Source organism: Propithecus coquereli, unplaced genomic scaffold (assembly GCF_000956105.1).
Source record: "Propithecus coquereli isolate 6110/MARCELLA unplaced genomic scaffold, Pcoq_1.0 Scaffold1, whole genome shotgun sequence".
Taxonomy (NCBI): Eukaryota; Metazoa; Chordata; class Mammalia; order Primates; family Indriidae; genus Propithecus; species Propithecus coquereli.
This window is the reverse complement of record NW_012133857.1, coordinates 3,438,728-3,454,089: the sequence shown is the minus strand read 5'-3', so window position 1 is coordinate 3,454,089 and position 15,362 is coordinate 3,438,728. Positions and strand designations below refer to the sequence as shown.

The 15,362-nt window shown below is 42.3% G+C and overlaps 1 protein-coding gene across 9 annotated transcripts in view; it reads right to left on the bottom strand.

Annotated features, from left to right (window-relative positions):
- Positions 1-303: 303 nt before the first annotated feature.
- The window catches only part of MOBP (myelin-associated oligodendrocyte basic protein), a 43,068-nt gene continuing 28,009 nt past the window's right edge, over positions 304-15,362 (bottom strand). For 3 of the 9 annotated variants that reach the window (XM_012643889.1, XM_012643961.1, XM_012644175.1), the window contains 2 exons: positions 10,469-10,678; positions 9,827-10,228 (listed from right to left, as the gene is read on the bottom strand). In XM_012643889.1, the coding sequence (XP_012499343.1) occupies positions 9,973-10,228; positions 10,469-10,674 (462 nt within the window). In that variant the 5' untranslated portion in view covers positions 10,675-10,678 and the 3' untranslated portion in view covers positions 9,827-9,972. Of the gene's footprint in view, positions 560-9,826; positions 10,301-10,468; positions 10,696-13,202; positions 13,269-15,362 lie in introns of those variants that run through there. The other 6 variants (XM_012644025.1, XM_012644099.1, XM_012644392.1 and 3 more) reach the window with 5 other exon arrangements.

Here is a 15,362-nt window from a genome sequence, read left to right as displayed (position 1 = left end):
CTCTGACTGTGGGCTGATGTAGGGAACTGATTAATGGCACAGGGAAAGAGAGGAACCCAGATTGAGAACTAATTACAAAGAAGAAGGTAAAGGACCAAAAAAAGTCAGGCTCAGCAACAGAATGCCAGGGATGGAAGAGGGTAAAGATTTGGAGGACAACTTGTGGGCTGGCTCTTGAGCCATCCTGACCCAAAGACCCTGGAGGCCTGTGCACATCCTGGGGAAAAAAGGACTGCACGTGAAACCAAAAGAGCTGTGCACTGACCTCTGGAGCCCATAGGTGCCGCTGGGACCACCCCCCAGCTGGAATATAACACTCAGAGATGCCCTTGCTCACCTCCAGGTGGGCTGCCTCAAGGCCCCCACGCCACGGGGACCATGGGCACTAGCAGTTGCCACATCAGCAGGTGTTTGCCCTGCATCATATTTGAAGCCAGATAACTTGTCCGAGGGCCGACGGGTTGTGAAGCAGTGAGTCCAGGAGCTGAGGCCGTCCATTCACTTGAAATTCCTCCGTGATCACTTCTTCTTTGGGGTTGGCTTGATCCTCCTTTTCAATCTGATTGACAAAGAGAAAAAGAAAAATTCGTGACATTGGTAAGTGATGTACACTCTCTCTCCATGCTCAATTAATATAATTGTGAATCTAGAGACTGCCTTTGAGGTTATTTTTCTTCTGGGAAATCCAGCCTTAGAATCCTTCCCATCACTTTCTCAATTCTGGTAGTCTGGCCCAAATTAATACAATAATAATTTTTTCCTGGCCTGAGCCTAAGAAAGATATTCTTCAAAAGTTCTCCTATTTTTATGTATAATAATTATTGCTTTTCTGGTTAATCATTGTAGATAATTTTAAAACAGAAAAACACAAAGAAAATCAAAGTACACCCCACTCCTGGGAGACAAGTTTTACTACACATAAAGATATGAATGTACATACATATATACATAGAATGTATGCACTCAAATTATAAAATCATGACCATATTAACATGTTTCTACTTTGATGGGTAACAAACTGTGTTCAAGAAGGAGATAAACAACATCCAATAAAGACATATAAATATGTGGCCACAGATAAGCATCATTTGCAAATTTATCCAGCTGAAATAGTCAATGAGATCAACTTCAATTTATTTAGACAGAAGAACTCAACGTGATCGCTTTTGAAATGAGAACATGTTGAATAGTTTCAGAGTACCATCAAAGTTTTTAATTTAAAAAACAAACACACACACACACACAAAACAAGATGCGTGCATTAGAAATATGGCACAATCTTTATTCTAGAGACCAAACTTATGGGGATCACAGCTTTTCCTATAATTTGGGAGATTTTTAAAATTAGAAATAAAATGCATATTCAGTTATTAACAATAGTATTTTTTAATCCCAAATTATATATTAAGCTAACAATGTTGATGCCCTTCAAACCAGATTGAAGATACCAAAAAAAAAAATAAATGCAGAAATATTTTATTGAAATTTATAGAGTGAATTATAGTCTGGAGGGTTGGAACGCATTCCTTGAAATTTGGGGAGGGAATCTGTACACTTTCTGGATTGGTCCTATGACACCCAGACATAGGGTAGCCTGTGTGTTTTAGAATTCCCCATAGATTCTGCTGAATATAAAACCCAGATATTGAGACTACCATAGAAACCTACAGATTCCAGATGTCACCCCGTGCAGGTATCACTGAAATCAGCCACTGTGGCATCCCAGGTGGTATGAGCATCTAATTATCTAATTGGCACTTTACTGGCAATGATAGCCACATAGATGGCAATGGGGGTGGCCAAATTGCAGCAATGGTCCCAGAACTTCAAATCAACCAGGGGAGGCAATTGAGTCGGAGAGGATCTGCTAGTGGTTAGGATTAATGACACAATGTATCCATTGAGTCACGGTTCTAATAACATTCACTTACCTAGTACTATAATATTAAGAACTAATGAAGTAGATAGTATCCTCATTTTACAGATGGGGAAAATGTGACTTAGAGAGAATAAGTAATTCAGGCAAAGGGCATCCACAGAGCTCAGACTCAAACCTTTTCAATTAATGCCCTTTTTTTTTTCAATTTTACTTTCCAATTGTTAGAATGATGCCAGAGTCCTTACCCTTCTCACTGGGACAGACTGAGTGCTAAGTGTGTTTTTAGGCCTCACTCAGTCAATAACATCAGCCATGCCCTGAGACAGGTCCTTGGGGTATGAGTACAAGATTCCTTGATCCCAAATCATGCACATTCCATCCAGCAAGGGAGATGGTCAGTTAAGTGAGTAGATGAGCAAGGGTGTCTGAAATATAGCAGTGGAAGTATCAAGGGAGCCTAGGGAAAGGCAACCATCTGCTCACCAAGAAGTGTGAAGGGTTCTTAAGCCAAAGGGCTATGTCAAGGCTCCTTACCACTGACAGTAATAATGATTCTGCAGGAGAATCATCACAGGAGAGGAGTTCTCTTCCTCCATAAAATACCCTACATATCATTCCCACTGACCAACCCAAAATAGAAAAATACTAGTTCACTATTGTGCAAAAGTCAAGTCCTATATAAAATGTCCTAATCATCCTATTGTAGCACAGCTTTGAAAGATTAAAATTGTGAAGACTTCTCACATAGCAAAACAGAAGAAACAGACATCTCAGGCCATGTAGGGTTGGGGAAGGAAGTGTCATTAGTCTTTGTCTCACATATGAACAACTATCCCATAACTGTTCTTCAAGGTGTTAACTCCCTCCAATAAGAGGCTGGCCCTAAATGTGGATTGGAATTGAATCCATAATGTAAATCCAATCTCCAGATCTTTGGTGACCATCTGTCATAAGCATTAAGGTGACATCAGTACGTGGTGATTTGGGGCAATTACTACCATAGTAATTCTATTAATAATAATAATCAGGACCAATTCTTTACATCCAAAGCATGTTCATGGTCACTCTCTATTTGCATGATAGAGCACATCAATCAATGGATCATTAGGAAAGTTGAGCCATATCTGAAAATGAGGATTTGAAGAAAGAACAGACGTCGATCCAACTCAAGCACCTTATCTAATTAAGTTTGGGCCTTAGGGCTCTAATCCCTTTTAATAATCCAGAAGACCAATTTGGCAAGACTTAATCTTATTAAAGTATTTCTCTAACAAATAAATGTTTTAAACAAAATAGCAGTTCAAAACATATACAAAAAATAGGTGCAAATATTGAAAAGGAAAATATATTATAAAACTGTCTCTATTCAAAGACAATATGATTGTTACTCCAGAAAGAAACCCCAGGGTCTACAAAAAAAACCCTAGAATAGGTAAGTTTAGAAAAATCACAGAATATAAGATCGATATACAAAAATCAGTTATATTTTTATATAGTAGCAATGAATAATTGAAAATTAAAATTGAAAAACATGCTATTTTTAATATCACCAAAAAGCATAAGTTCTTAGGTATAAAGCAAACAAAATATGTGCAAGATCTGCATACTAGAAACTATAAAACAAAAAAGACCTAAATAAATGGAAAGATATACCATGTTCATGGATTGGAAGGCTCAGTATTGTTACAGTTCTCCCCAAATTGATCTATAAAGTCAACACAATCTCTTTCAAAATTCTACCAGGATATACTGTAGAACTTGACACTGAAAATTTATATGGAAAAGTAAAGGAACTAGGATAGCCAAAACAATTTCAGAAATGAAGAACAATGTTGGAGAATTCACACAGATTTCAATATTTACTATTAAGCTACAGTAATCAAACATGGTATTTGTGAAATGAAAAATACACAAAAAATGGGAAAAATTGAAAGTTCAAAAATAAACTCACAAATGTGTGATCAACTGACTTTTTACAAAATTACAAAGGTAATCCGGTGGAGAATCTTTTCAATAAATGATGCTGGAAAAATTGGATAACCATACACACAAAAAAATTGAACCTCAATTCATACCTCACAACATTTATAAAAAATTAACTCAAAATGGATAATAATATAAATGTAAAACCTAATTTTAAATTTCTGGAAGAAAATATAGGAGAACATCTTTGTGATCTTGGGTTAAGAAAAGATTTCTTAAATCAAAAATTTATTAAAATTTAAAACTTTGGTTCTTCACAAAACACTGTAAAGAAAATAAAAAGGCAAGTCAGAGACTTGGAGAAAATATTTGCAAAGCACATTTTTGATGAAGCTCTTATATTCAGAATATTTTTAAAGCTCTCAAACCACAATAATGAGAAAAACAACTCAATTTTCATATGCAGAAGATTTGAACAGACACTTCAAATATGTGTCTTTAGTGGTTGATCCATAAGCTCATTAAAAGATGCTTAACTTCACTAGTCATTAGGAAAATGCAAAATTATAACTAAAACAGGATACCACTACACACCTATTAGAACAGGTAAAATTTTGAAAGCTGACAATAACAAGTGCTGCCAAGAAGCCCAGATTTCTGGTGAGAATACAAAATGGTACAACCACTTTGGAAAATAATTTAGCAGTTTCTTATAAGTTTGAATGCATACCTATTATATGTCCCAACAATGGCAGTCCTAGTTATTTACTCAAGAGAAGGGAAAGCTATCCATGTTTACATGGATGTTTATAGCAGCTTTATTCATAATCACCAAAATTGGAAACAAATATCCTTCACCTGGTGAGTAGCAAACTCAGAACTCAGGCATTTATACATGAGGTAGGTGTATACACGTGGTAGGTGCATCCATATAATGAAATGCTACTTAGCTATAAAAAGAAAAGAACTACTGATTCATGCACAACATGATTCAATCTCAAAAGCACTATACTAGTGCATGAAAGAAGCCAGACTCAAAAGGCTACCTGCTATATGATTCCATTTATATGACATCCTGGAAAAGGCAAAACTATATGGACAGAAAATAGATCAGTGGTTACTAGGGGATGGGGAGTTGACTACAAAGAAGAAGTATGAGGGAATTTGGGGGGATAATGAAAATATTCTATATCTCATTTGTGGCAATGGTTACATGACTATGTGCATAGAAATGTATGCTGAAAGGATTGAATTTTATCATATATAAATTATACCCCAATAAGCCTGATATACATGGGATATGTGTGTGCCAGCGTGTGTATGTGTGTGCACACACGTAAGCTGCCATGAGGGCCATTTGGCAAAGCAAGCTGGAAAAGAAGCAGAATGTGGATGTGGAGTTGGATAATTTCGCTGGTAATTTTGGAGATGACAATCTGTTTCCCTCATTGGAGAATGAGCTCCTTAAGAACAAATGATCCATGTGCAGCTCTGTTGAGCTGAGTTCAGCCAGCTCTCAGTACAGCCTAGCAGCCTGGTCTCTAATATTCCAAATTTATCCCAACCTTCTCAAGCCTCTAGCTCTCATTCTCAGTGCATGACTTGCCTCCATCTTAATGCATGTTAATGGAGCTCTCTCTACTGTGCACAACCAAACAGCTTCTCTGCTCCCATCAAAGTCAATCCTTCCACATGTACTGTGGAAGAAACTTACTTTATCAACTATCTCCATTCCCTCTCCTTTGTTCATAGCCTCTTCTCACTTCTGCACTCTTTCCCATCAGAAAGTCAAATTGGCAGATATTCATGTGTGGGGAAAGATTGGAAGTTAGGGTGGTGCTTAGGTTTCCAACTTGAGTGATTGGATGGGCTAATAACTGTTATTTGCTGAGATAGAAAACAAGAAGAGCAATCTTTCATAGGAAAGAAGTCAAGTGTAGACAGATTAAGTTTCACAATGTCAAGTTGATCTGCTGAGTGAGCAGACTCATATATGAGTTTAATGTCAGGGATGAATTAAGATTCGAAAGTCATCAGCATGCAAGTCATGGCTAAAAACCATGAGAGAAGACAAAATCACACAAGCAGAGAGCTCAGTGTGGAACCCTAGGGGACCTCAAGGTTAAGCTATTGGCAGAAAAAGAAATACTCACTAGTAGACTGAGAAGGAAACTTCTTGCAGAGAAGTAGGAAGAGGAGAGTCAGATATCAGGAGAGCAGAGAGTTTAAAGACTGAGTGAATGAGTCGTCAACAAATTCAACACATTGCACCATTGATAAAAAGCCTGGGCTCAGCATTCGTGAGGCCACAGGAAACCATTAGAGCAGACACTGCTGGTGCCTTGTACACAGCCCCTAGCCCTTACCACTTCGGCACACAGCCCGACTGACCAGGCAGAGGCTGCAGACCAGACTGGGAAAAAATACAGCTCCCAGGACTGCAGGGCTTTCTGGCTAACCCAGGCTTCTGCACAAGCATCTGCTCTGCAAAGGCACTGTGCCATAGGGACCACCATGATGTACAAAGGCCTGCTCCCACATGGGACTGTATGGCTTAGGTAGATCAAGATTCAACGGTTCAGTCACCGAAACTTATAAAAGCAATAATGCAAGTGGAAAGGCCACCAGGGCAAGAGCCTGAATGGACAGCATAGAGCTCAGCCCCTTTTCCTGGCTCTGCTAGAAAACGGTAGCTGAATTCCTGATTTTGTTTGGCTGAAGAGACCAACAGTAGATTGCCAGGGCATAACCACTGGGATGAAATTAAGTATAATATAGTCCTGCACAGGGATCTTTCCACAAGCATGTAAGAAAGAAACTCTTTCTAAGGCATGACTACAAAGTCAGTGTTTTTTACTCAGGGAAATAAAGGGAGGGCCCAGAAAAGGGGAGTGGAAGGGCTAGTTCACCCAACCCTGCATGAAGAAAGAAAGAATGCTCTATAGTTTTCTGGAAGGAGAAAATGTAGAGTCTACCTCTTCCACATCAGAACAGACAAAAGAAGGACAAGTCAAGTCATAGGAAGCATCCAAAAAAATGTCACGTCTGTGTGCCTAAAGGAGCAGGGAGGCTGTCTCTTCCTAACAGCCTCAACCTTAGCAGCTGGCCCTGATGGCTGGTATGTTGATGCACACTCGGACCTCTCGTAGTAACTGTGCGTGGGCCAGCGCTCTTCTGAAGTCAATTCTAGCTTGTCAATTATAATTGACAATCATAAAACATTTATAACTTCCCTGTTCTTTGGAGGTCTTGATAAGTCCAAACAAATTCAAACCAAAATACAAATATGAATCTTTTCTTCTATAGTTACAAAAGAAAGTAGAGTTCCTTCTTAGCTATGAGTAATGTAACGGGCATGTAGTTAATCAGCTGGTGGTGCTTGTTCTAACTTTCAGAAGCAATGTGCTGACATGCCTAGCTCAGGACCATGGGTGGTCAACAAACCACCAAACTAGGGCCTGCTTCAATTTGAGACTGAAGACTAGAGTTTTCTCTGACTCCTAGAGACCAAATCCTATAGAGAGAGTCATTTCACACCTCTCTCTCTAACAGTTATCTTTTCTGGGCTTTGATTTTTGTCATATGCTAAAGTGAGACAAGGGAATAAATAAGTGGCTGAAGGCAAGATATCAGGGAGGTAAAACCACTGGATGTGGGCTGAGGGCGGAGGCAGCCAATCTCAGGGCTGTCCTGGAAGGAACAGCAGCATCACTGCGGAATGGGTCATTCATAGCTATCATCTAAGCCTACTTCAGCTCTCTTGATTCCTAGAATTTGATGCTGTCCTATGCACATGGTCTTGGTTAATAAACTTGATAAATACATGCAGAAATAAATTGGTCTTCCAGGCTTCTTTTATGCAGGGCTTGATTTGATACCATATAAAACATACTCTGAAAGAAAGAGTCAAAGACACAGACAGCACTGCTCAATATGTCTGACTGATTGGGCCCCAAATAGCCACCTTGGTGGTTTTCAAAGAACCACAGATCCCCAGCTCTCAAAAGCAGAGCACTGAGGAACCAAGAGGCTCAGCCCAGGAAATTGTCTGTTAATCCCAAGGGCAAGGAGAGCCTTGTGAAATCCTAAAATCTTAAAGAATTGAGAGGGCAGAATAAACTAAGAAGGAGATGCCACAGTTTTCTCCTGTCAAATATGAGAATGTTACCATGCCTAATCAGGATGTTGGGAATCATACCAGTTGGTTTCTAAGATTAAATTATTCTCTGGGTTTTGAGAAGACCTATCTAAGGGAGTTATTAAGAATCCAATAGGCCTTTGTCATGAGACATTACGAATGGAGCCTTTCAGGTCCTCTGTTCCCAGATAAAGGACAAAGGCTGGAGGTACTGACAGCCTGTGGAGGCACTTCTCTGATACCCACTGAGATGAGCTAACTGAGGGAGTCAGAACCAGCCGGCACTAGGATCTCTGTTGATTAGGTGAACACAATAAGCAAGGCAGAGCCAGACAAATCTGTGGCTGAGGCAGAGTTTGCTCTCACTGTCTCCCCTCTCCTTTCCATGTCCTGCTGGAACTCCAGTTGCCCAAAGAGCCATCACTCAACTCACTGTAGATGATGGCTTTCATAGGTGACATGCCTCCATGGCACCATCGGTGACTTGCCTCTTATATAATTAATTTCTTCTGCTCTGCACATTTTCCATCTACTTCCACATACCAATCCTTACATGTCCTGGGCCCCTTTTATCCAGACTCCTGAAGAGGGACTAAGTTAATTATTAGATAATCTGGCATACAACTTCCTTTTAAAGTTTTAGTGACTGAGTAGCCTGTTACTTCCTTCACAAATTAAACTCACCCTACCTTGCATCGTTTTAATGCTTTCACTTTTGGTACCGTAAATTTGTCACCCTCCACGTTTCTTTACTACACAACACAAATAATCTGAATTATTTATATACAGATGATTTAGGTCGATGTTGCTCATTGTGCAGTCTGTGTACCGCCTATGTAACTGTACCTTGGGGGAAGAAGTGCTTGTTGAAAATGCAGAACCCCAGGCATTACTGGTAACCCAATAAATCAGATGCTCTTGGAGCATCTTTAACATGCTCCCCAGTTGATTCTTCTCCCTGCTAAATCAGTAAACATTATATGACATCTACACACAGAAATGTGCCATGTAGGTGCTGGGTATCAGAGGAGATAAGAGAATCTCAAATTTAGTCAACATCTACTACTAACTTATAAAACAAATTCATTTCCAAATATTAGAAGGACTAAAAAGTGGCAGCCCATATGTTGGGGTAGGAGATGGAGGGGAAATCTCTGCTCCTTCCCCTCAATTTTGCTATAAACCTAAAACTGTTCTAACAAATGAAATCTTAAAAAAAAAAAAAAAAAAGCTGGCCTACCTGAGATAGAGCAGGGGAACAGGTGCCCTCTGACTCTCCTTTTCTCTCTACATGGATCACTTTTCTGATATCATCTACTCATCCTAGCCTAATCTCCTCTGTAAACCCCAAAACTTCTGTGGCAGAGCCAATAAGTCTCTGCTCGAGGCTCTCCTGGTCCAATGTGCATACTGATCATGACAATATTACAGCATTTACACCCCACACTATGACCAACTACTCTCTTATTTGGACCTGGTGAATCCCAAACAACATGGCTTGTTCACTGCCATATTCCCTTCCCCCAGCACAGTACATAGAACTTTATAGGTATGCAATAACTGTTGAATAACTCAATGAGTGAATGAATGAGTGAATGGTATTGCCGCTAAGATTAACGTCAGATGAAATGTGTTGGGAGGATGGAAGGATACAAAGGATGACCATCTCCTTTTACACACACAGATATTCTGTTAGAGTCACCATTCCTCCTCTCTCTGAGGCGCAGGAGTCAAGGTAGTCATTTATTCAATCTGTCACTGTGGTCAATAATCTGAATTGATAAATTAATGACTTCCCATCCTATTAGACAAAGGAAGCAAAGGACACAGCCATCTGACGTATGCACCAATAGCATTTAGGAGGAAAACAGAAGCCACACTAGGTATTTCAACCAGAGGGGATTTAATGCAGGGACTTGATCACACAGGTTTGGTAAGACTGAAACAGGGCCACTGAGACAGCCCAATGTTAGTAAATACAGGAAGCAGCTACTAACCTTAGGGCTGGGGGAACAAAAGGGAAGAGACGGTGTTACCAGAACCTAGAAGCTTTGACGGGGGACCCCCCACGGCTGGCGCCTGGCCCTCTGCCGGGGCTGCTGCGCGGCTGTTTCTTGGCCTTCTGAGGGGGGCGCTGCTTGGCTGGTGGTGGTCGGACCTCTGGGCGGGGGCGTGGCTGACGCTCGGACCTCGGAGGGGACCGTGGCTTGGCTGGCGCTCTGACCACCGCGGGGGGCGCAGCTGGCGGTTGCTTGGGCTTCTGAGGGGACGTTGCACGGCGGCTGGGTCTGAGAGGGCCAAAAGAAGCTGGAGGCTGGAGCCGTGGCTCTCCTCTGCCGCTTACGGGACGCCGGCAGGAGCTGGAAACAGGGAGGAAGGCCCTGCGCCCCCTCCCACCTTCCAGTCTCCCTGGAGTGCCTTCCAGTGTCACAGCCTAGCCCGGAGCCGACCGTCAGGGCCGGGGAAGAGTGGCTTGCGGAGCCCCAGCCCCAGCCCAGCCCCTCAGAGCGGGCGGCGCGACCACTCACCTGGTCTTCTGGCAGGCGCAGCAGACCCAGTCCTCCTCTTGCTTCTGGTAGAAGCAGCCGCTCCTGCAGATGCTGTATTTCCGATCCACAATCTCCCGCTTGGAGTTGAGGAAGGTGAACGGCGGGCAGCAGTGTATGCTGAAGTGCTCGGAGAGCCTCTGGTTCTTGGAGAGTCTGGGACCCTCCTTCCCCGCTTTCTGACTCATCTTACTGGAAATCGCCGACGCGAGGCGGGGAGACAGGGGCAGGGACAGAAACGCACGTCAGGCGGGGGCGCTCTCTGCTCAGGGAGCCACTCCCTGCTGCTCCCATAGTCCGAATTAACATTCAGAGTGGTCCCACAGAGCGAAAGCCCAACTCTGTGGAAAAGAACTCAAGTAAGAGTTCCTTCATGTTTGTGTACTGTTGTAAATCGTGTTTTCTAAGAGAAAGAGGAACGTGGGCTCTTGTTTTCCTTATGTTTTAGACACTCATATAGTATACGAAAAAAATTACAATACCAAACATAGCCTTGGCTAAATAATCTTCTAGATTTAGGAAAGGCCTTTTCTCTGAGAAGCAAAAAATAATTTATGATTAAAACCACAATGACCATTCATATAATAAAATACTACAAGGAAAACGAACACATAGTATTGAACATACTAAGTCAGACACAAAAGAACACAAGCTGCATGATTCATTTTATATGAGGTTCAAAAAGAGGCAAAACTAATCTAAGGCGCTAGAAATCAGAGCATAGTTATATTTGGAGAAAGTGGACCTGACTAAGAAGGGGCACCGGAGAGGTTGCTGGCGGCTGAAAATGCTCCTTCTAGGAATGTGACAAATGCAGAAATAGTCCTGCCTAACACTCCAAAACACTGATGCATGCAGGGGACTTATGTGACTATTAATCAAGGGTCAGCACATATACATGGGTCATGGGCATATACTGGACACTGAGAATGTCCCTACCTCAAAAATCTCAAGGTCAGGCTGGAGACACAGACATGCAGCACGCGATTGCACCCATGTTATGCTGACCAACAGAAGTACGTGCAAAGGTCAAGGACAAAATACAGAATCCATAGATGGATTCCTTGAAGACAGAAAAATGATCTGGATTTTTAAGGATGAATACATTAAAAGCAACTAAATTCCATTGAGGGGATATTTTAATTTTTTTGTTTGTCGATGTGGTTGTCCTCTGCTTGAAATGGGAATGAGCTAGGCAGCAAGTAGAGTGCAGTTACAAATACATTTTTTTTGTACCTCCATTTGTGATAGTCCAAGTAATGTGTTACATCTGTTATGTGTGTTACAAATGTTCTTTCCCAATGTGTCACCTGCTTTTATGCAAAAAGATAGTTTTATGTAATTAAATTTCTTAGTTCTCATTCAGAGTTTTATGTTTTGCTTAGGAAGGTCTTTCCCACTCCATCATCTTTCAAACATAATCACGTATACCCCATTTTAAAAGAAAATCCTCACTGGATTCCACTCTCATATCTATTTGCCTCCCTATTACCCTTCTCCTTTCTATAGGCAAAGTTCTTGAAAAATTATCAGTATGTTTTTTCTCCATTTCTGCTCTCCCACTCACTCCTCAGTGCATTCCACTCTGGCTCCTGTTCCTTTCCTTCCAAGGAAAAATGGCTCTCCGTATCTCCCCAAAGACCTCCATGCTGCTAAATCAGTCCTCTTCTTATTTGGTCCCTCTCTCCAGCTAAACTCTTCCCTCTCCTGTGACACCACATTCTGCTAGATTTCCTCCTCCATCTCTAGCCCCTCCTTCTCAATTTCTTTCATATGCTCATCTGCTTTAGCCAAAACTTTTATTTGTTTTTTATCCAAAACTTTTAATGTTAGGGTTCTTCAAGGTACACTAAATACTAAATGATTAATGGAGTTATTCTCACCCATTTAATTCGGCATTTATTATATAGTTAGGTTGTGCCAGGCACAGTGTTCCATTGATATAATGGACACAAGCAGAATCATGCTTAGCCCAGTCCTGAAGAAACTTACCCACCAGCTGGAGAAACAGGCAAGTACGTGACTAGAATGCACATAGTGTGCTAATGGCCACAAAGCTCATTTATTGAGCTCAGATATGTACAAGTCACTGAGGTGAGTAAGGTGATGGATCAGATAAACATCCTGCTCACAATGAACTCACCTTGTAGGGAGAAGAATGTTACGCAGACGTCAGTAAGTACAATACAAGGGCAGTGTGCTCTGGAACATGAAAATGTGCTGGTAAAATGGTATGGGAATTTCGTAAGAGAGGGGGCACTATGTTGGGCTACAGCACCAGGTAACACTGCATGGGCAGAAACTTTTCATCTGGCCCTAAGATGTGGCCAGCCAGAGATAAGGGATGTGGAGGGACAGGAATGGCTTGTACCTAAGCACAGATACCAGGGGTGAATTACAGTATCCCCGAGAGCCCTCACCTTGTCTGCAGTGCACTGTCAGAGAAGGAACGGTGCCAGGATACCGGTGATGCGGTGAGACGGGAGTTACCTGTCACTGGGAAGTGTCTAGCCCTAGTGACTGCGAACACAGCCAAGCCACCAGCTGATCAGAGGTCTAAATAGGTGAGAGGGAGGGAGATGTGGGACACTATGAGTTTAGGGTGCCCAGGACATCTACGAGAAAAAAGGCATCCAAAACTCAGGAGCTACAACTGTCATGTTGAGCATTTCTCACCTCATGGGAAGAGGCACAACCCTGGCCATGGATGAGATGCCTGTGAGCTGAGTGAGAAGCCAGACCAGGGAAGGCTCCCAGGAGGAGTAGTGGGCCCACCTTCAAGCTGCAGCAGCCAAGGAGGAAGGTGAAGCAGGGCTATGTAGAGAGGTAGGACAGGTGGCAGCCTCTTGGAAGAAATATGTCAAATTTTCAGAGGAAGACATGATCAGCAATAGCCCAAGAAGCCCTTTATCCAAACAGACATTATAGAACAATGAGAAAGTACAGCTGACTTACGGGGTCTGATTCATGACAAAGACCCTAAGATCTGCCAAGCTCTTCCCCCAATCCTACACATGTCACGAAGTTCAGCTCGTGTTTCTCCTCCCGTGGGAAATAATGAAATGCAATGCTTCAGGACTACCCTGCAAGAGTAATCTCTCCAGGTGCCCGGCACATGAAGACTATGTTACTCAGCTTCTCACAAGCAACCGAGGCATCCTCAATCCCTCCAGCCTTATGGGTCATCTTTTCCCAAATGGGTCAGACACCCATCCACAAATAACAGAAAATCTAGCACTTGCCCCACCTTTCTAAGAAATAGCAGGCTTGGGGTAAGAGGGAGATTTTAAGTCCGCTGTGACTCTGACTTCCTTCTCTGACCAAATTCTCAATTCCCATCCCCTGTTCCAGCTGACGTGATCCCAGGGCCCACTCTATGCCCATCTGGACCCCCACCCAGCCATCTCTTCCCTCAGCAGGTCAGGGGAAGGTTCTCAGTTTCCTATTCCACGACAACTTCCCTCCCTCCCCGCCTTCCCCACCACGTCCGGCAGGGGGCAGCCTCACCTCTTGCTATCCGTCAATGCCTGAGGGAAAACGCAATTCTCTTCCCTGGAAGAACCCTGTCATTGTCCTATAGCAACCACCTGAAAATTCATCCAGCTTTTAAAATAATATTTTCTCCTTCCTTAGTGAAATGTTTATATGCTTTGGAAAGACTCTGGCCTACTAACTCTTTCCCCCAGTAGCAGAAATACAGCATTTAACTGGGATACATGGTTAATTGTCTGTATTTATTGCCCCCCCAACTCTGCCCGACACCACCCCCAATTTAGGAATGCTAAGCCCCACCTGCTAAGCAATAGCAATATACACAAGAGTCACCCTTTCCCAACACACCAGGATTATTGTAAATTAAGTGGAAATACAAGGCTGTTAAATTAAATTTAGCCTAAAGCTGCCTCCTTTCATATTTTAAGTTTGGCCTACAGGTTTCTCTGTACATAGTGAACTGTAACATAACTAGATGTGTAAACAGACTGTAACCCACTCTTATACCGATCACAGGTGGCCAACTGTTCAAGCCGTGTTCAAATAAGGTGAATGCCAAGCTGTAACCAAGCCAGCGGCTCTGTGCCTCACTTCCAGTTAATGTCCATCCCTTTGCTTTTCTGTGCATAAATATTATCTGACCACTGGCAACCCTGAAGTCACTCTGAACCTATTCTAGTTCTTGTGGCTGCCCGATTCTCGGATCATTCTTTACTCAATTGAACTCTGTTAAATTTAATTTGCCTCAAGTTTTTCTTTTAACAAAGCAAATAACTAACAGCAGACAAAAGAAGTAACGTTTACTGAGCACCTACTATATGGTGGTTGTTATACATACTTTATCTCATCTTTATAGTATGGAATTATGATCGATAAAGATGAGAGAGTCTAAGGAACATGACCAAGTTCACAAAGCCAGTGAGAGGCAACAGGGGATTTGAACCCACATCTGTGTGACCCCAACATCCCAAGCTCTTTAACCAGGTCCAACACTACTTTGTACTTCCCATGTACTCAACGTTCCTCTCCTAGAAACAGCAGTCCAGGCGCTGGGCCCAGACTGGACTTCGGGGGACTAGAGATGGGCCCAGGGATGCGATGAGGCTGCATAGACTTGTGGGTCTGTGTCCTAGAGTGAAAAAGACTGAAAGTTGAAAATTTATCTCTCCAGAAGAAAACGGTAGAGGGTGGTGTTTGGAGATGTCACAACAATATGGTGGCCAGGGCGTCCCTGCCAGAGCAAGAAGGCCCACCATGGAGAACCAGAATGTTAACGTGGGATGGGTCCTGAGGGAGTGTGACTTATTGCAGCTCCTGCCCCTCCAGTCCTTTAGTAGATTTAAAATCTATATTTGCTGTTGAAAATTAGAAAACTCAGATGGAT